General features: G+C 42.0%; 1 protein-coding gene across 5 annotated transcripts in view; it reads right to left on the reverse strand.

The window, feature by feature from the left end:
* The window catches only part of PIGN (phosphatidylinositol glycan anchor biosynthesis class N), a 138,475-nt gene that overhangs the window by 104,847 nt on the left and 13,414 nt on the right, over positions 1 to 20,214 (reverse strand). For 2 of the 5 annotated variants that reach the window (XM_085877149.1, XM_085877150.1), the window contains exons 2-5: positions 17,475 to 17,711; positions 13,730 to 13,851; positions 13,507 to 13,605; positions 9,454 to 9,557 (exon numbers count right to left, since the gene is read on the reverse strand). In XM_085877149.1, the coding sequence (XP_085733275.1) occupies positions 9,454 to 9,557; positions 13,507 to 13,605; positions 13,730 to 13,851; positions 17,475 to 17,701 (552 nt within the window). In that variant the 5' untranslated portion in view covers positions 17,702 to 17,711. Of the gene's footprint in view, positions 1 to 9,453; positions 9,558 to 13,506; positions 13,606 to 13,729; positions 13,852 to 17,474; positions 17,714 to 20,214 lie in introns of those variants that run through there. The other 3 variants (XM_085877151.1, XM_085877152.1, XM_085877153.1) reach the window with 3 other exon arrangements.

Genomic DNA, 20,214 nt, shown 5'->3' on the forward strand with positions numbered 1-20,214 from the left:
CTTCCCGCAAATATTTCCTGCTTTTCCTCTGCTCCAATTGGTTCATCTGATCATATGCTTGTGAGAGTCAACATCTTTCTGGCTTTTCCCAAAGAGCTGCCTCAGTGCCAGCGAGTCTGGCAGTTCATTCAGACAGATTGGCAGGAACTGTAAGCAGCCCTCTCTTTTCAGGACTGGTCTCCCATATATACAGCCTTGATGTTAGCTCAGTCTGGGAATTCCTCCAAAGAAATCTTCTCTTTTTCTTATGCACAGATTCATCCCATCTCAACTTCAGTTATCCTATCCTTCTTCCTGCCCATGGTACACTGAATCCTGTGGTGAGGGAGTTGCTGTGAAAAAAACTTGCCTTCGCTTCCTGGAAGGCAAATCCGACCGAAGGCAATCTTAGTGCATTCCAATAAGCCCACAACAAGTGTTTGTCCACTCTTCGGAGAGGCCGAAAACATCTGTCCAAACTCAGTATTGAGCTTTCAAACTTGTCTCCCTCCTCAAAAACCAAGTGGTCTCTTGTTACTTTTTCAAACGGAAGTTAAGTTTTCACCCCTGTTTGTCTGTCTGCCTTTAAGCAGGATATCTCAAAAAGTTAGGGATGGATTCACATGTAACTTGGTGGACAGGTTGGGTTTTGTGACAAGGACAAATTTATTAGATTTTGGTGAAGATCGGGATCCAGATCCGGAGACGATAATTTTAAAATGATTCTTCATAATGGAGAGAAAATGGCAAAAAATGATCCACTAAATAGCACAATATGTCCAAAAGTTGTGGACAGGTTATTACAGAACTTGGTGGATGAGTTGAGTAGGTGACAATAACAAGCTGATTAGATTTGGTTCAGGTCCAGATGCAGATACAGCCCATCAGTGGGAAACAAAATGTAAACTGTCCAGCCTGACAGAGGTATTCATTCTACCATTATAGTTAAGTTTGTCTCTGGTGTCTACTCCCCTTCCATACCTTCCTTCACTTCAAATAGCACCAGTGCCGACTCGGCTCGTAAGAAGGCCGAATGCCTCAATTAGGTGTTTGCTTCCAAATTGTGTGTGCCCAAACCCTTGCTCCTGATACCCACTATAAACGGTCATTCCCAACTGCTCCTGGACTCTGAATCTTTTGTACTTGAGAAGGTGAAGTTTCTCTGAACCCTCGACTCTGACCCTGCAACTGAACCGGATGGCACCAGCTCATGGGTCCTATAAACTTGCTCTGCTGCTCTTGCAATACTTTTCTCTGCACTTTTCACCCTATCATTTGTCCTAAGTTATCTTTCATCTGCTTGGAAATCAGCCAACATCACTGCATTATATAAAAAGGTACAAAAACTGATCCCCGTAACTGTCAACTTAATCGCAGTTGACATGAAATCCTTCCTTTTCTCCACAGCCTCATCTCAGATCACAAATGGTCACTCTACATTTAACATGCTGCTTTTACTCACCTAAAAATACATGGAAGTCCTCAATGTCAGACATGAGATCAGAAGTATCTCTCAGCACATGCCCTGTGCTTTCGATAGACTGTATGCAGTCTGGAAAGCGATGTTCATTGCCGTGACCAATTATCCTTCAATGGGCCTTTCCTAATCACCAAAGACAATCACGGCAGCCAGAATTCACCCCGAGACCAGGTATCTAATATATAAAGAAACTATAAGGGCACTCTGTGACATTGCCATATACAGTGGGGAGAACAAGTATTTGATAAATTGCCGATTTTGCAGGTTTTCCCACTTACAAAGCACGTAGAGGTCTGTAATTTTTATCATAGGTACACTTCAACTGTGAAAGACGGAATCTAAAACAAAAATCCTGAAAATCACATTGTATGATTTTAAATAATTAATTTGCATTTTATTGCATGAAATAAGTATTTGATACATAAGAAAAACGGAACTTAATATTTGGTACAGAAACCTTTGTTTGCAATTACAGAGATAAGACGTTTCCTGTAGTTCCTAACCAGGTTTGCACAGACTGCAGCAGGGATTTTGGCCTACTCCTGCTTACAGATCTTCTCCATATCTTTCAGGTTTCGAGGCTGTCGCTGGGCAACACAGACCTTCAGCTCCCTCCAAAGATTTTCTATTGGGTTCAGGTCTGGAGACTGGCTCGGCCACTCAAGGACCTTGAGATGCTTCTTACGGAGCCACTCCTTCGTTGCCCTGGCTGTGTGTTTCGGGTCGTTGTCATGCTGGAAGACCCAGCCACGCCCCATCTTCAATGCTCTTGTTGAGGGAAGGAGGTTGTTGGCCAAGATCTCGCGATACATGGCCCCATCCATCCTCCCCTCAATACGGTGCAGTCGTCCTGTCCCCTTTGCAGAAAAGCTTCCCCAAAGAATGATGTTTCCACCTCCATGCTTCACGGTTGGGATGGTGTTCTTGGGGTTGTACTCATCCTTCTTCTTCCTCCAAACACGGCGAGTGGAGTTTAAACCAAAAAGCTCTATTTTGGTCTCATCAGACCACATGACATTCTCCCATTCCTCCACTGGATCATCCAGATGGTCATTGGCAAACTTCAGACGGGCCTGGAAATGTGCTGGCTTGAGCAGAGGGACCTTGTGCGCTGCACGATTTTAATCCTTGATGGCGTAGTGTGTTACTTGTGGTTTTCTTTGATACTGTGGTCCCAGCTCTCTTCAGGTCATTGACCAGGTCCTGCCGTGTAGTTCTGGGCTGATCCCTCACCTTTCTCATGATCATTGAGGCTCCACGAGGTGAGATCTTGCATGGAGCCCCAGACCAAGGGAGATTGACTGTTATCTTGAACTTCTTCCATTTTATAATAATTGCGCCAACAGTTGTTGCTTTCTCACCAAGCTGCTTGCCTATTGTCCTGTAGCCCATCCCAGCCTTGTGCAAGTCTACAATTTTGTCCCTGATGTCCTTAGACAGCTCTCTGGTCTTGCCCATTGTGGAGAGGTTGGAGTCTGATTGATTGAGTGTGGACAGCTGTCTTTTATGCAGATAACGAGTTCAAACAGGTGCAGTTAATACAGGTAATGAGTGGAGAATGGGAGGGCTTCTTAAAGACAAAACTAATAGGTCTGTGAGAGCCGGAATTCTTACTGGTTGGTAGGTGATCAAATACTTATTTCATGCAATAAAATGCAAATTAATTATTTAAAAATCATACAATGTGATTTTCAGGATTTTTGTTTTAGATTCCTTCTTTCACAGTTGAAGTGTACCTATGATAAAAATTACTGACCTCTACGTGCTTTGAAAGTGGGGAAACCTGCAAAATCGGCAGTGTATCAAATACTTGTTCTCCCCACTGTATGCCTCTGCCCACATTATTACATCATTATACATACTTGAAGCAAATTTGATTTAAATCCAGATTCAAAATATTAAATTATTCTGGCAGCCAGACCATGCATCCAATCAGGTTGAAATTTAAAGCACACACTACATTGCCAAAATTATGTGGAAAACTGCACGTCCACCATCTCATTCCAAAACCATGGAAATTAATATGGAGTTGGTCCCCCCGTTTGCTGCTATAACGGACTCCACTCTTCTGGGAAGGCTCTCCACTAGATGTTGGAACATTGCTGTGGGGATTTGCTTCCATTCAGAAACAACAGCATAAGTGAGGTCGGGCACTGATGTTGGGCGATTAGGTCTGGCTCACAGTTGGCATTACAATTCATGCCAAAGGTGTTCGATGGGGTTGAGGTCAGGGCTCTGTGCAAGCCAGTCAAGTTCTTCCACACTCATCTCGACAAACTATTACTGTATGGACTTCACTTTGTTCAAGGGGGCATTGTCATGCTGAAACAGGGAAGGGCCTTCCCCAAACTGTTGCCACAAAGTTGGAAGCAAAGAATCGTCTAGAATGTCATTGTTTGCTATAGCATTAAAATTTCCCTTCAGTTGAACGAAGGGGCTGAGCCCGAACCATGAAAAACAACCCCAGACCATTATTACTCCTCCACCAATCTTTACAGTCGACACTATGCATTCGGCCAGGTAGAGTTCTCCTGGCATCCGCCAAACCCAGATTCGTCCATTGGACTACCAGATAGTGAAGCATGATCCATCACTTTGGAGAATGCGTTTCCACTGCTCCAGAGTCCAATGGCGGTGAGCTTTGCACCACTCCAGTCGACGCTTGGCATTGCACATGGTGATCTTAGGCTAGTTTGTGGCCGCTCGGCCACGGAAACCTATTTCATGACACTCTCGACAAACAGTGTTTGTGTTGACGTTGCTTCCAGAGGCAGTTTGGAACTCTGTAGTGAGTGTTGCAACCGACGACAGACGATTTTTCCATGCTACGTGCTCCAGCACTCAGCGGTCCCATTAGGTGAGCTTGTGTGGCCTACCACTTCGCAGCTGAGCTGGTTGCTCCTAGAAGTTTCCACTTCACAATAACAGCACTGACAGTTGACCAGGGCAGCTCTAGCAGGGCATACATTTGATGAACTGAGTTGTTGGAAAGGTGGCATCTGATGACGGTGCCAAATTGAAAGTCACTAAGCTTTTCAGCATGGCCCATTCTACTGCCAATGATTGTCTATGGAGATTGCATGGCTGTTTGTTTGATTTTATACACCTGTCAGCAAAGCGTGTGGCTGAAATAGCCGAATCCACTAATTATAAGGGGTGACTGCATACTTTTGGCAATGTGGTGTGTATTCCCCATGACTACTAGATCATAACTGTGATGTTTCACATCGATTGTGAAAGAGAAGCGGTTCAAGAGAAAGGTTCTTTGAAAGATTTTTGTTCAAACCAATATGGCTGCCAGACCATGTAACCTATTAATTATCCATGAAAACCCTGGTATCCCTAAGGATTGAGGAACATGTGAGTGAAATTTCCCATCAATCTGTCAAGCCATTCTGAAGAAGATGATTTTTCAAGGTTTGAGGGTATTCCAATATGGCTGCCAAACCATGTGACATATGACATCATAGTTGGAGAACTCTTTGCTCCTCATAGATCGGTGATCATACCTTATGGATAGGTCATATCATGGCTTTAATGTTTTGCCTCTATCTATTCAGCTGTTTCGGAGAAGAAGATATTTGAAGGTTTTATGTTAAAAACAATATGGCTGCCGAACCAAGTGACCGATGACGTCATCATTTTTCCCCAATTACAATAATTCAGCCATAGATAACCCTCAAAAAAAATGTCATACAGATTGGATAAAGACTTTGATGTATGCAATAATGACGTTATAACAAAGCCACCTATGACATCATCAAAAAAAATCCCACTTGTTTCCCATGGGGAGTATTTCACATGTGCCAAGTTTCAATTTTTTCCATGGAGTGGTTTTGGAGATATAGAGGTCCAAAGGTTTTCCTTCTTTCCAACATGGCTGCCACACATGACCTATGACATCATAATTATCATAAGAACTTTCTACGAGTCAATTTCACCATAGGAGAGCACCGATGGGGAAAATTTCATGTCAATCAGATAAGCGGTTGCAGAGAAAACATTAAATTAGCATGGATTTACGAATGTACGTATGGGCGGAGAGACAATCCAAAAACAAAATGCCAACGGCGACTTCGTCAGCAGGAGCATAAAAAGTTTGTTTGTTCATTTATGCATCCAGCACCTGCAGGAACCAGTGCAAACAAACTTTGCATGGCCTCCTTCTTCATCCAGTGGAAGGTCGAGGGCTATGTTTGGATAAAAAAAGAAGAGATTAAAAAACTTAAAATCAGATAATTGGCCTTCAGGCTTCGATTGGGTCTTGCGCTAATACACTCCGTGTATTTTTTTTATCCCTGGATAAATCGAGTAATGTGTTTTGTCACGATCGTATGTTGAGGTTGTACAAAGTGATTTGCTGTCAACAATACAAATTTAATTAATATATTGTGTCACGCGTACCTGTTATTAAAAAAGGTATATTATTACACCTCCATGTTCAGGCCTTGAGTGAGTATGTCACTTCCACTGCCTGGGATTTTCCTGGGAGCGAATGAGCGATATGTATTGTGAACATCATATGCTGAGGTTGCCGTGATTTGTTGTCAATAAGAGAAATTTAATCATGACAATGTTTACACGTGCACCTGTTTTTAAATAAGATTGCTTTATCCAGGTTTATTATTACAACTCCTTGTTCAGGCCTCGAGTGATTATGTACTGAATTTCCCTGGGCAATGCATGGTACTGCTGCTGGTATTTAATACAACAATAAATGGTCACACGGGGAAGGGAACACAAGGAAAGCAAGCAATAACAAGTATGTGACAAATAAATGGCAATACAAACCGCTTACCCACTACCGACCATATGCACACAACAAAATCACCAAACACTCAGAAACCTTCAATATCTAATCCCCATGGGCAAAAGACACACCAAGTGAGATAGACAATAGTGGCAATGACCAGACAAAAAGAGTTGCTGAATGGGTTGCCGTGCAGGACCGGCTGCTCAAGCATGGCGATTGTCTCATGCCACGTAGAGGAGGGAGAAAGAAGGGTGTGACTGGCATTGGTGGGGCGTGACTCGAGCGTTCAGCATGAGCAGTCTTGTGTGCAGCTCTGGGGTGATGTCTTCCTCCTTCCTGCATCACCCCTGCCTTTATTAGTGCAGCCCAGCATGTCAGCGATGACACGCCGCACGTCACCCCTCCGTTTCAACATTGGCTAAGGGGCCATTCTGAGGGTGGGGCGACCCATTCCGAGACCTGCACGCCGATAGTCCTGGTACTGCACGACCCGTCGTGATGGTGGGGCAGCTTTTCCCACGTAAACTTTGGTTTGGGGGGCCCACCGTTTACGTTTTGTATGCCACCGATAGGCAGGATCTGCATCAGGACCTTAACCAAAATCTAAATGGCTTGTTCTTGCCACAACCCCAACTCATCCACCAAGTTTTGTCACAATCAGTCCATTATTTCTTGAGATATTGTGATATATATATATATATATATATATATATATATATATATATATATATATATATATATATATATATATATATATATATATATATATATATATATATATATATATATATATATATATATAGTTTTGGACCCATCTCTCAATGGTGAAGAATCACTTTTAATAGTAAAAAAATTCTAGCATCTGGATCCGGATCTTCACCAAAATCGAATCAATTTTTTCTTGTCACACACCCAACCTGTCCAACAAATTTCGTACGAATCCATACATCATGTGTGGGTTTGTGTGTGTCGTTGATTGGTATCTACAGATGTAGGTTTCAGAATGTGGAATGGAGTCCTTCCAGGGCAGGCTCAAAGTATCCACCTTCATTTTGGTAAAAGGGTAACGATTCATGGACCAAGCTGTGAGGTTTAGTGTTCTCAAAGTTTGGTGCCGTGGGCTCTCTTTGGGATCGTCACTGAACCCTGGACTACTTTCAACTGTAGTTTGTTTGTACTAATATCCCCAGGGATAGTTTTTAAGATCTCTGTGAGGTTCGTTGTCATCATTCCCGTAGCTCCAACTATCACTAGTACAATTTTGGCATTCTTCAGCTTCCAGGATCTTTTCACTTCGTTCTTGGGGTGTTGGTATTTGGTCATTTTCTTGATTTGTGACCCTCCAGTACAAAACCAGTCGGAAGTCGCAAAAATTCAATATTGAGTTACTGGGTTTATTTGAAAGCCCATAAAATAAGCTTCACAACGGTGTATCATACATGGTGGTCTGTCACAAACTGACCGAGATATCTTACGATGAAGTTTTACAACACACGTTATTGGTAAAATCGAAATAACCGGATATTAGCTTCTGAAGTTTGAGAAACTATTGCTGGTATACGTTGCTAAGGACTTTGTTTCTCAAACACCAGAAGCTAATATCCGGTTATTTCGATTTTCCCAATAACGTGTGTTGTAAAACTTCATCGTAAGATATCTCGGTGAGTTTGTGACAGACCACCATGTATGATACACCGTTGTGAAGCTTATTTTATGGGCTTTGAAATAAACCTAATGACTCAATATTGAATTTTTGCGACTTCCGACTGGTTTTGTACTGGAGGGTCACATTTCTGCATTGTTGTTTAGCCCAAAATCACTGGTATTTACACCTCACTTAGCAATGCCTTCTTCTCTTCTTTTGCACCAAAGTATGATATCTGGTTGCATCACTTTGTTTTCGATGTTCACACTCTATGGGAACATTAGATCGCACTTGAGCGGTAGGTACTTCATTGTTTTCAGTGATCACTTTTGGTTCATGTTCCCATAAATTTTCTGGAACTGGGAAATCAAAGATTTTGCAGATGTGTCAGCGGGTTACTTTACAAATTCTGCTGTGGCGTTGTGTGCCCAGCTATTCTGCCATGAGCTTTTATTAACCTCCGCCATCGAAGATCGGAGGTTACTGTTTTCACCCCTTTCTGTTTGTTTGTGAACAGTATTATGGAAAAACTCCTCGACGGATTTTGACGAAACTTGGTGGGGGGATTAGGTATGGTCCAAGGATCATGCCATTAGATTTTGGACTTGGTCCAAAATCCAATACGGCCGCTATGGCGGCCATTTAAAAAAAATATTTGAATTTTTTTTTTTTTTTGCATTTCTACATGTTATAAGTGATTTCCAACAAAAAAAAACATGCCAAAATTATAATTGCGGCTGATTTTGGAACTTCAGGTGGATATACCCACGTAAAATAAATTTCTGTCTCAAGGAATCTAGTTATGATGAATGAATTGAGTATGTAAAAGTTAAAAGTAAAAGGGAAAGTTGTAAACTATAACTCTGTGAGCACTGTTGACGTCAAATTGAATGAATAGGATATCAGGTTCACTTGAGTGACCTAGCAGTATTGGCGGCGGAGGTTTTGCACTCTACCGAGTGCTCCACCTCTAGTTTTATTTGTGTTTGGTCATCAAGCAAAACATATCACTCTCTTTGTGACCTTTCTCGTACCCCTCGCTCCCTCCTGCAGTGCATAGCAACATTTGGTGATGCGTTGCTCTCCTCACCGCCCCCCCCCATCCACTCTCCTCCCTCTCCCCTCCCTCCTCTCCTCTCCCTCCTCTCCTCTTTCTCTCCCCCCTCCTCACCGCCCCCCCATCCACTCTCCTCCCTCTCCCTCCCTCCTCTCCTCTCCCTCCTCTCCTCTTTCTCTCCCCCCTCCTCTCCTCCCTCCTATTATCTCTCTCTCTCTCTCCCCTCCCAACTCTCCTCTCTCTCTCCCCTCCCAACTCTCATCTCTCCTCCCTCCTATCCCCTCCCTCTTCTCCTCCCTCCTATTATCTCTCTCTCCCTCTTCACTCCCTCCTCTCTCTCCCCTCCCTCCTCTCTCCCTTCTCTTCAATAACCCCTCCAGTGAAGTGACGGGTTGTATTTGCTTGTGATACAATGAAAAAAAAGAGTCAAAAGAAAAAAATACTCTGGTCATAATTCAAGTTATGGAAGACTGGGCATATACAATTTTGTTTACACGATACAAGGTGCCTTAATGCATTTGCATCATCATCGCCTTTACCTTGACGTTGTCGAAAACCCACGTATCGAGCTTTGAGGAATCAGCAGCAAAGTCCTGTTTCTGTGCCGTATAGGTAAACGTGTACACATGGTCTCCAGTTGCTCCTGGAAATAGTAGTGGTATACTGTATAAGGTTTGTCATACTTTAAGGTGTAGTGATTCTTAATATAACATCATTATTATAAGGTCTGACAGGATGTGGCACAGATAGCATTCTGTGCATTCACCTTTGAGCTGTCCAGTCTCTGTTTGATTCCGAACCAAACTATAAACTGTTCAACTGGTTCTTTGCCGGCAGGGCCGTTGCATCAAAAAGTGTGCCATGACTCGGATGGACATTAAGCTGTGTCCCATTTGTTCGCATCAGTTTGTGGACTTTAAAGAGTAATTTGTGAAGAGAATGTGAGTTATTCCCAGAACCCTGAACAATTTGTAAATTCCTGCCACCTTTCGTTGCATGTCAAGTCTGGCCAGCTGGTTCATGAAACTTGGGCCAGAACAGTTCCGTGTCGACCCCACAAGAAGATAAGTAGGAATAATTGGTCTTGCTAAAGAATTAGTAATATATAACAATATTAATAATCATTATTATTGTTATTTTTTGCATTACTAGAAACACCCACCCCATTTGTAAGCAGCCTGGATGGGAGGGTGCTACTTCCGGTAGGTATGGGAAGCAGTGACTATGAGTCTATACACTACCAGCGTGTGCAACCTCAGCACAAAAATGGACATAACTCGAAATTGCGTGAATATCAATATTTGTAGACCTCTGTCCACATGCGTTGTCTGGAGATAAGATTTCTTAAACGAGGTATCATTTCTTCTTCAAGTCCTCAACCCCCCTGCCTCCGAACCCCAAGTTCGCTTAAGTCACAAACTGTTAAGACTGCTAACATTAATCGGTGAAGTAAATTGACAAAAAGGGAATTATACGTTGGATGGAATTGCCTGATCAGTTTGTGGTTATATTATTTTTACTTCTGGTAGGTGTGCGAACCAGCGACTCTGAGCCCATACACTGCCATTGTGTGCAACGAAAATGTACACAACTCAAAAAATGCGTGAATATTTATATTTGTTGACCTCCGCATGTACTGCCAGGACCCAAGAGCTCTTGAATGAAGTGTATAATCAGAATTACGCGTGCTGTGGATACGCCGTTTATCCAGGTCAAACACAATCACACAACTTGCATTTATATACAATCTTGCATTATTGCATTATATAGGTTTTATCCTGTTCAGCCACAATCACACACACAACCTGCAAAAGTACTCACTCCCAACCAATAATGCCACATTTAGATGAATCACTAATTATGTCAAAACAATTTTTCCAAATGAACTTTATTATTCACAACTGAGGAGATCAAATGAAACACTGTGATCGATGAAGGAGTTTACATGTCAGGAATACCTGCAAAAAAACATTTACAAATCAAAATTCACTGGTTGAAAAAGTATTCAGTCCCTCGGTCAGTACTTGGTGGAAACACCTTTTGCAGCAATGACTGCTACGAGTCTTTTTGGTTCGGTCTCCACCAGCTCTGCCCATTGAGATCTCGCCATAAGTCTCACCATAAATGTTCAATTGGGTTCAAGTCAGGACTTTGACTGGGCCACTCAAGAACATTTATTTTCTTCTTAATCAGCAACTCCAGTGTGGCTTCAGCTTTGTGCTTCGGATCATTGTCCTGCTGAAATGTGAATCACCTACCCAGTTTCAGATTCATGGCCGACTCAAGCAGGTTTTCATGAAGGATTCTCCTGTACTTTGCACCGTCCATCGTCCCTTCTATCCTGACAAGCTGGCCAGACAAAATGATTCTGCTACCACAATCATTCTTGACAGTAGGGATGGCAATGACTAGGTGATGTACAGTGTTAGGACTGTGCCAGATGTAACGCTTTGAATTTAGAGCAAAAAGTTAAATTCAGTCTAATCTGACCACAAAACTTTTCTCTACATGCCTGCAGTATCATTAAGATACTTTTATGCAAACTCCATATGAACTTTTGGATGCATATTTTTCAGTAATGGCTTCTTTATTGCCACCTGTCCATGGAGGCCAGATTTGTGAATGGAATGGGATATTGTTGATTGATTAACACTGACCCCCATCTTGGACATAGAGCATTGTAGATCTTTCAAAGTCATTGTTGGATTTACAGTGACATCCCGAACCAGTTTCCTGCTTGCCCGGCTGCTGAGTTTGGATGGGCGACCTGATCTGGGTAGAGTCTGGCTGGTATGATACGTCTTCCACTTCTTCATGATGGATTTCACCATACTCAAAGGGATAATGAGTGACTTTACTAACCCTCTCCTGAACGATGCTTCTCCACCACTTTGTCTGACTTATTTGGAAAGCTCCTTGGTCTTCATGTTTGCTTTGTTGGTTGACTAAGTGAGTTGCACCTTAAAACTATTTACATAAGTGGGGGAGATTAAATTTTTTAGGAAAACCACTGATTACATATACGTGAAAACTATTACACTTATTTTGTAACCTTTCAAATAAATAATTTGCTCCTGAAGTGATTTAGGGTTCATTAGGCAAAAGTTTAAAGAAACAATTTTTTTTTTCTGCAATGTCAAGGCTTGTAAAAGAGCTAACACACAGAACGTATAACAAGGGGAGCAGGAGATAAGAGGGATGGGAGAGGGAAGCACAAAACAGTGGAGAATAGACACATGAGGATATCTGTGGAAGGGAAAGGTATAGGGTGGGGTACACAGAGTAAACAAGATGGACACTACAGGGACTTTCAGGAAGGAAAGCAAGGAATATGAAGGAGGTGGTTTTTGGTGGATTAACGGGGGTAGAAAAGGTCATGGTTTTTGATGGGGGAAGATAAGAGACGGTGGTGAACAGCTATTTTGAGGAATTGGAGGGAAGAATGGGATTGCAGTGTGTGTGGGAGTTTGTTCCAAAGGCGGGGAAAAAAGAGGAATGAAAGAATGAAGATGAGCAGCGATTCTTGATTTTGGTAGTTTTACCAGAAGGTTACTAGCGGACCTTGAGCGCCCTGCAGAAATATGGGGGGGGGACAGATAGCAGACAGAGCAGGGGGTGGGGGGTGAGGCCGTAGAGGAGATGGTAGAAGACAGAAAGACCACTGACCTGCCTGCGGTGAGAGAGTCAGAGACCCAAAGACTCAGCCTCATTATGAGAGATACCAATAATCCTAAATGACTTGGTTTCTGCAGCGTGAAGCCGAGAAAGGTGAGAAGTGGGCACACCAGCCCAGAGGGGAGAGCAGTACTCCATCAGGCTGCAGACGAAAGCTTTGTACGTGGTCAGGAGCTCAGGTGTGCCAAGGAAGGACATTGCGTGACGGAGGATGCCAAATCGGCGACTGGCTTTGGACGCCAGCTTGGAAATGTGGCTTTCCCAGGAAAGATCATGGTGGAGAGTGAGGCCCAAAAGTTTGAATGAAACAACTTATTCAAGAGGATTGTTGAGAAAGTAGATGGGGAGGTTTCCAGATGGACCTTTTGGAGAGACATAGTGAGAGTGTGAGATTTGTCAGGATTGAAAGACAAGTTCCACATTTTGGACCAGCTTGTGATTTTACCCAGATCTGCAGAGAGTGAAGAAGCTGCTGCTTGTCGATCTGAGGGATGACAGATGGTACGTCAGAGGGTGGATTCATCAGCAAAGAGATAAAGAGGATTTTACAAAGAGTTGGAGAGACCATTGTTGAAAACCAGAAAAAGAACAGGGCCCAGCATTCTGCCTTGAGGAACTCCAGCCAAGACAGGAAGAGGCGTTTGAATACTTATGCAACTGAGAATCATCTGATTTTTCTCTGTTAATGAAACTTATTCACATTTTGTCGACATTTTTTTAGCTTTATCACTTTGGAGTTGTTTGTGAGGAGTACTTGTATATATCAAGTTTGATTGCAAAGCATCAGGTGGCATCGAAATGTGAAAACTTTGGAGGGGGGCTTTTTTAGGCCACTGTGGGTATATTGATTATGGAATATAGATGGAGAATAATTTATTGTTTTTTGGTGTTGATAGGAAAGTTTAAAAAAATCTCACCTTTAGCAAACATTGGCAGAATATCTGGACTTCCCCATGACCATGTGTATCGACTTTCATTGAATACCGAGTCAAACTCCACTGGATTTTCTTGCCAACCTGGTGCCAATATTTGTGAGAGTTACACATTTGCAAGGGAACAAAACACACAGGAGAGTATGAGGTCGATCATTCATTTTGCGAAGGTAGAAAGGGTGATAAATGTATACAAAATATGACTTGCCCTTTGCAACTGCAGCAACATCTTCATAGAATCCGGCTATGAGAGCCACGTGACCTGGCCTGGATTCTGTTGGAACACGAGTGTGTGAAATGCCCCAGCTCCCACGCCGCTCAATGACATCCCTGTGATCACCCACATTACACAATCAGTCATACTTTTTGCCAATATTTCATGCATTCTGCAATAGCCATGAATATATTTTCATTAGTCCAGTTCAATAAACCATCGTTGCTATTGTACTATTGTTAATAACAAAATAATGATTCAAGTGATTTTTCACCAACTTCAGAAAATGTTAAACTTTCAATTTTCTGAATCGATGTTAATATTTCAACAAGATAGTTGACAATTATTGTAAACCCAGCAGGATATGGCCAAATTTAAATATCCCCTTTAAATATTTAAAACTGTCAAAAGGAAAATTATTTCTATAAAGGGTAAAATTGAGCTCACACGTATTATGTCAATCTTTAAGTCACCTCTGAATGTTTGACAAACATGTGAACACCAATGAAAGAATAAATTTGGACATAACATAAGCAACATTATGATTGCTGATACAAGTAAAGCCAATTAAAATGAAGGTAAACTAGAACATCACTCGGTAGAGCGCATACCTCCGCCAGGCTGAGCAGTTTAAATTTTGTATCCCACTGATAGGTCGGATCTGAATCCGGACCTTAACCAAAATCAAATTGGCTTGTTCTTGTCATCAAACCAACTCATCCACAGCTTTTTGAAATGTTGCTCTATTTTCTAGTTTTTGGCCCCATCTCTCAATGGCGAAAAATCATTAAAAAAAAAAAAATTTAAATTATAGCATCCGGATGAGGATTTGGATTTTCACCAAAATCGATTCAATTTGTCCTTGTCACACACCAAATCCGTGCACCAAATTTTGGCCCAACCCGTTCAAAACTTTTTTAGATATCCTGCTCACCCACAGACAGACAGGCAGGGGTGAAAACATAACCTCCGCCCACCTTACGTGGCGGAGGTAATTACTGCACAGTTTGACATGAATGGAGCAAACACCATCACAAAGGCCAGCAAAGCAGCTCTGTGTATGCACTTGCTCAACATGAAAAATGGCTCCCAAAATGGCAATAAGGTATATGCTTATAAAGCCGTTGTGTCAGGAAAACTGCCGAACGAGCACATATTCCTTGGAACTGTTTCGCTGCACATTGGCTTTGCATTGAACACAACCCATCAACAATTGCAGATGTATCACATAGATGATCGATGTGTTATTACTTGTAGGTGTTCTTTACAGTGTTACTCATTCTTAAGGAGAAAAAAAGTATCGAGATTGTGCTAAGAGATGAGTTTAAAATGCTGAATTAAAGAATTCAAAAATGTGCAAATCATTCATTGCAAAGTCATTTCGCAGAAGTAATGTGATTAAAGTCTGCATTCATTGCGGAGCAAAAAAGGGGGCACGCAATAAAATAACTATGTTTTTCCCCTCAAAATCAATGGCAACTGAAACGTTTAGCCTCATTGCAGTAAGAAGGAAATGAAAAAGGTGGAATTACAATACTGTTTGTGTGTGTGTGTGTGTGTGTGTGTGTGTGTGTGTGTGTGTGTGTGTGTGTGTGTGTGTGTGTGTGCGTGTGTGTGTGTGTGTGTGTGTGTGTGTGTGTGTGTGTGTGTGTGTGTGTGTGTTCATGTGCGTGTTGTTTGGCCTTTTGGCCTTCGTATCCAAAGAAGGCCGTTCCCATGAAATATGTAAACCACCTGGTCAATTTGTTTACAGTGCAGTAGCTCCTCAGACACAAAGAGCACACTCAGACAGCAAGCAGTGTAACCTTGTGTCAAGGAATCTCAAAGAAGAGCACACCAGATATTCTCAGATCTTCCTCAATCCAAAATCATTATATTTTCTACCATCGCTAACCCCATTCTTCCCACCCTTTGCCCTCCACCTGAAGCCCTCCTCTTTCCAAATTTCCAGTTTTTCCTCATACATCCGTGTTGTTCAACCCACACATCCTTTGCTGCCCCAATTCCTCCCCCTGACTCATTGTTTGTCTAAGTCACCCTGTACCTTGTCTTTCAACTCTGCTGTTGGTGTCTCCCCCAATGACTCTCTCCATTGTTCTTTTTAACTCTGTTACACCCTGATCAGTTCAGTGTACTAGCTCTTCAACGAGCCTTGACTACATATACAGAAGAGACCACTTGCTACTCACAGTCCAGGCAGGAATTTGGAAATTAGCCAGGGATCTGAAATTAGCCAGGGATCAAGAGAAAAAAAAAACATTCTCGTATCTGGATCTGGATTACAATCGTCAACAAAGTCGAATCGATTCGTCCTGACAAAACACCCAACATGTCCAACAAGTTTTTTTTTCTGAATCCGTCCACAAATCTTTGAGACATCGTGTTATATGTTGCTTTTTAGCCCCATCTCTCAATGGTGACGAATCACTTTAAGAATTCAAGGATCGGGATATTCACCAAGATCTAATCATTTCAGTCTTGTCACATGTTCAACCTGTCCACCAAATTTCGTCCAAATCCATCCTCAACGTTTTGAGCTATCCTGCTCGCAAACAAACAAACAGACAGACAGGGATGAAAACATAACCTCCGCCCACATGACGCTCGACTAAGTAGTTCGGGCAGGAATTTGACATTTGACCATGGCACCAACAATAGCTCTCCTACTTTTTGCCCTTGCCTGTGATACACCTTGCCTGTGACAGCTTATACCTCAACCGAGATTCAAACTCGGGCAAGACAGCTCAGAGGAGAGTGTGCGTACATTAGGCCATCCTGCCAGCCCAATAACAATAATAATAACAATTAATAATACATCATTTCATAATTAGTTTCCAAATGAAAAATAGTAAGTTTAGGTTGCATAATAAATCAGTGCTTATGAATTAGTATGGTGAGTAGTCCAATTTTGATCTTACAAATAAAAGGAAAAAAAAAAAAAAAAAAAAATGCGCAGCTAAATCAAAAATGCATCATTGAGCAAGATTTAGCACAAATAGCTAAAGCACAATTTCAGTACATTTTAAATATCCATAATTTACAAATTATGTACTCAAAATATCAAATTCCCACCCCACTTTACTCCCGTCTAACCATGGATGCATCCTCTCCTCCATTCCTCTGCCTCTTTCCCTTTTTCTCTGCCAATTCCCTTTTCTTTTTCAATGATATTTGTCTCAAAATATTCCCCCGACACCCCCACAAACATAAAACGTTTCAAATCATGTATGAAAGACAAGTATTCATGGAATAAACTGACTCAGGCTACGAGCATTACCTTTACTCAAAACAATTTACATGCTTTCATCATAGCTATGCTTGACATTGTTAGGACTGTTGGGATCATCCATTAAGCAAAGTTGGCAGAACGTAAACATAAATCAGAAAATTATTTCTGGGAGAGGTACGACAGGTACAGAACTGCCAAGAGTCATTAAGTCGACTATAGACAAGACAGCCAGCGATACACAAGGAACACTATTATTTATACAAAGCCCTTTAGTGTGAACAATCTGGATGGAAGGCTGTAGTCATATTCTGATCATTGTTCCCTGCAGTGTTTGCGATGATGTGTGCAGGAGAGTGGCATCACAAACCCAGGTTACTAGGTATTCAACAGTAATAAGGATGATGAAAGCCAAGCCGTTACTCCGATGGGTGGGTAAGATTTGGGTTGGGTTTGGACGATGTGCTCCAAAGTAAAATATGTGTGCGGTTAATGGTGTTGTTTTTGGCTCACCTAAGGAATGGTGTGCGACTCGAGCCACGTGCATCAACTTGGAAGAACGCATCTGCCCGCAGCCCATCGGCAACAAAAAGAACAAGGCGGCGTGCTGGAGCTGGCAATGGGGGTGTGTGGGGTGTCATACCATGCACCAGAGGCGATGTGAAGTATATTTCAAAAATAGAGGCAAAAAGAAGAAGATTCACAGCCAATGCAGCGACAAGGAAGCACAACAGCTTCATGCCACCAAGTCTGGGGAAAGGGAGTGGGTGGGGGTGGGAGGCAGGTGTGAGAGAACTTTACTGTAGTAGATTGTGCTTGCTCATTAATAATGTGCAGGGTTTGGGGACCTTTAGGTTCATGGAAGAGAATTCAAAAACCATGTCAATGAAACTCTGTTTTATCCTGCCTGCCTTGCAATCATGCAGATCGATGAGAAATAGTGAGGACCGACCATTGGTGTTCTCTTACGTCAATACAGTCTGTATTCCTACCTGTGACACAGAGAATTTATCAAACGTTGGACTAATGACTGACACCCAATGGCGGAGAGCACTAGCAGCAGATATTTTGTATACATGATAATAACCTCCAGAGGTTTATATTTTTATTTTTGAATATCAAAGTGCATCTGTCCAACCGCATTTGTTTGCAGCTTGTTATACCAAATCATAACACTCCACCAATTCCACATATTTCATTAATATTGCAGTACTCCAAAACCAATTTGTATTCTACTCTTACTCTCGGTGACAATATCTTTGGAGCTGTAACTGATTCGAAACTTGGCAGTGTATTAGTTACTATTGTGCATTCCTGCAATTCCAGGAAACCCAGGTGGGGTAAATCTGGTTTTGTGTACAACGTTGTAAACATAGTAAAAACTAGAAGAGCACTCAGGAGAGCGCATACCGCTGCCACGTAATACCTGATCCACGAGAACATATCGGGCCCAATACATTTTTGAAATATCATGCGAATCAGTACTATTGTATATCGTTTTTGGCCCTATCTCTCAATGGTGTAGAATCACTTTTAAAATCTTCAACAAAATTGAGTCAAATCATCCTTGCGACACATCCAACCTGTCCACCAACTTTCATCCAGATCCATCCAAAACTTTTTGAGATATCGTGCTATATATTGGTTTAGTGCTATATCCTGCTTTATCGTGAAATAATTCTTCCGTGTCACACACCCAACCTGTCCACAAAATTTCATCCAGATCCATCAACAACTTTTTGAGATATCCTGTACACAGACAGAAAGGGGTGAAAACATAACTTCCTTCACCTTCGGTGGCAGAGGTAAATAAATATGTAATAGGTAAAATGGGATAAATAATACGATAATTACATGTCCCTGATGAAAAATATTTTATCCCGAAGCTTGTTGAAAAAAACAAACCCATAGGATATTGTAATCAGCTCTGTCTGTCTGTCTGTCTGTCCGTCCGTCGTGTTATCTCCTCCTAAACGGTTGTGCAGAAACTCACCAAATTTGATAATTATGATCAGTACGTGGCAATAAGGTGTGAGAGTGGTGCAATTTTTGGCCCTGCCGCATGGAGTGAGGTTAAAAGGTCAAATTCCAAAAAAATGCAATTACAGGGACATTTTCAAAATGAAACTTTGCATATGCAATCAACATTGGGAGACACATGAAATATGTAATGGTTTCTTTGGATTTTGACCCCATGTTCATACCCCAGGAGGTGGAGAATTAGAGTCAAAGGGGTCAAAACGGGGAAAAAATTGTTCACTTAAACTTTGACATTGGGTTACTTCTGGTGGAACTTTTTGCCATCTTTCAGCTTCGCTTAAGGTGGGAAGCATGGGGATTTGCGATGGTGTGCCATCGACTTTGCTCTCGTTTTTATTGTCAAGAAGTGAAAACAAAGAGTGACAAATAAATAAATAAAATCACAATCATCTATCTGTCTTCTGTTACAATACCGTAGGGTACTTCAACTATTGACTCTGGAGGTCATAGTTGCATGACTTACCACAACGCCAATAACTCACGCTTACGTGGGATCGGCAGTCTGAATGATCGAGCGGAATTTCTGGATTCTGAATTCCAGTGCTATCAACTGGATCTCCCAGTGCTAGATTTCTGTCCGGCCCCAGCCGACGGGGTCAAAGACACAGTTCAAGAGCAAAAGGGACCAATATATTTTGCACTATGACTGCAAAACCAATGACGTTTGAAATTATTAAAACAACACCGTTGAGGTAACAGGTGTGATCACAGAACAACCACTTAACAGGTTCACTAAATGAGCCAATGACTGTCATTTGCAAAGAAAATTTGATGAACATCACTTGAAAAGCCAAACACTAAATTTCCTTAACTCAATTATCCCTATGTAAACAGAGACTTATCACTTCCCCACACTCACGACAAGGACAACGTGACAGAGTAATTGATTCAGGAGGTACTTGACTTCACTGCCCGAGACTTTGGTATTAATCTGGCTTTTAGCAGAAGATTCTCTCAAACAGGTTTTTATTCATGGAGCTGCTGAGCACTTGAAAACATGGCCTATAAAATATGAAGGCCCTGAGTAGAGGTGACTTATGAGGTGAGCAAACCCTCCTTAGCGCCTAGATGCGTGCATCAAAAGTGGATTGAGCCAAACAAGGAGGGAAACGATCAGTTGGACTCCCCGCAGTAGGTCCCGACTCAGACAAGTCCATTACCTCTAAACAGGTTCCTCCTAGACTCGGCTCCACTCGTTTGATCTCTCCCTCTC

This window comes from Eptatretus burgeri, chromosome 4 (assembly GCF_056783735.1).
Source record: "Eptatretus burgeri isolate ZD-2024b chromosome 4, Ebu_testis_v1, whole genome shotgun sequence".
In the NCBI taxonomy this organism is placed as follows: domain Eukaryota; kingdom Metazoa; phylum Chordata; class Myxini; order Myxiniformes; family Myxinidae; genus Eptatretus; species Eptatretus burgeri.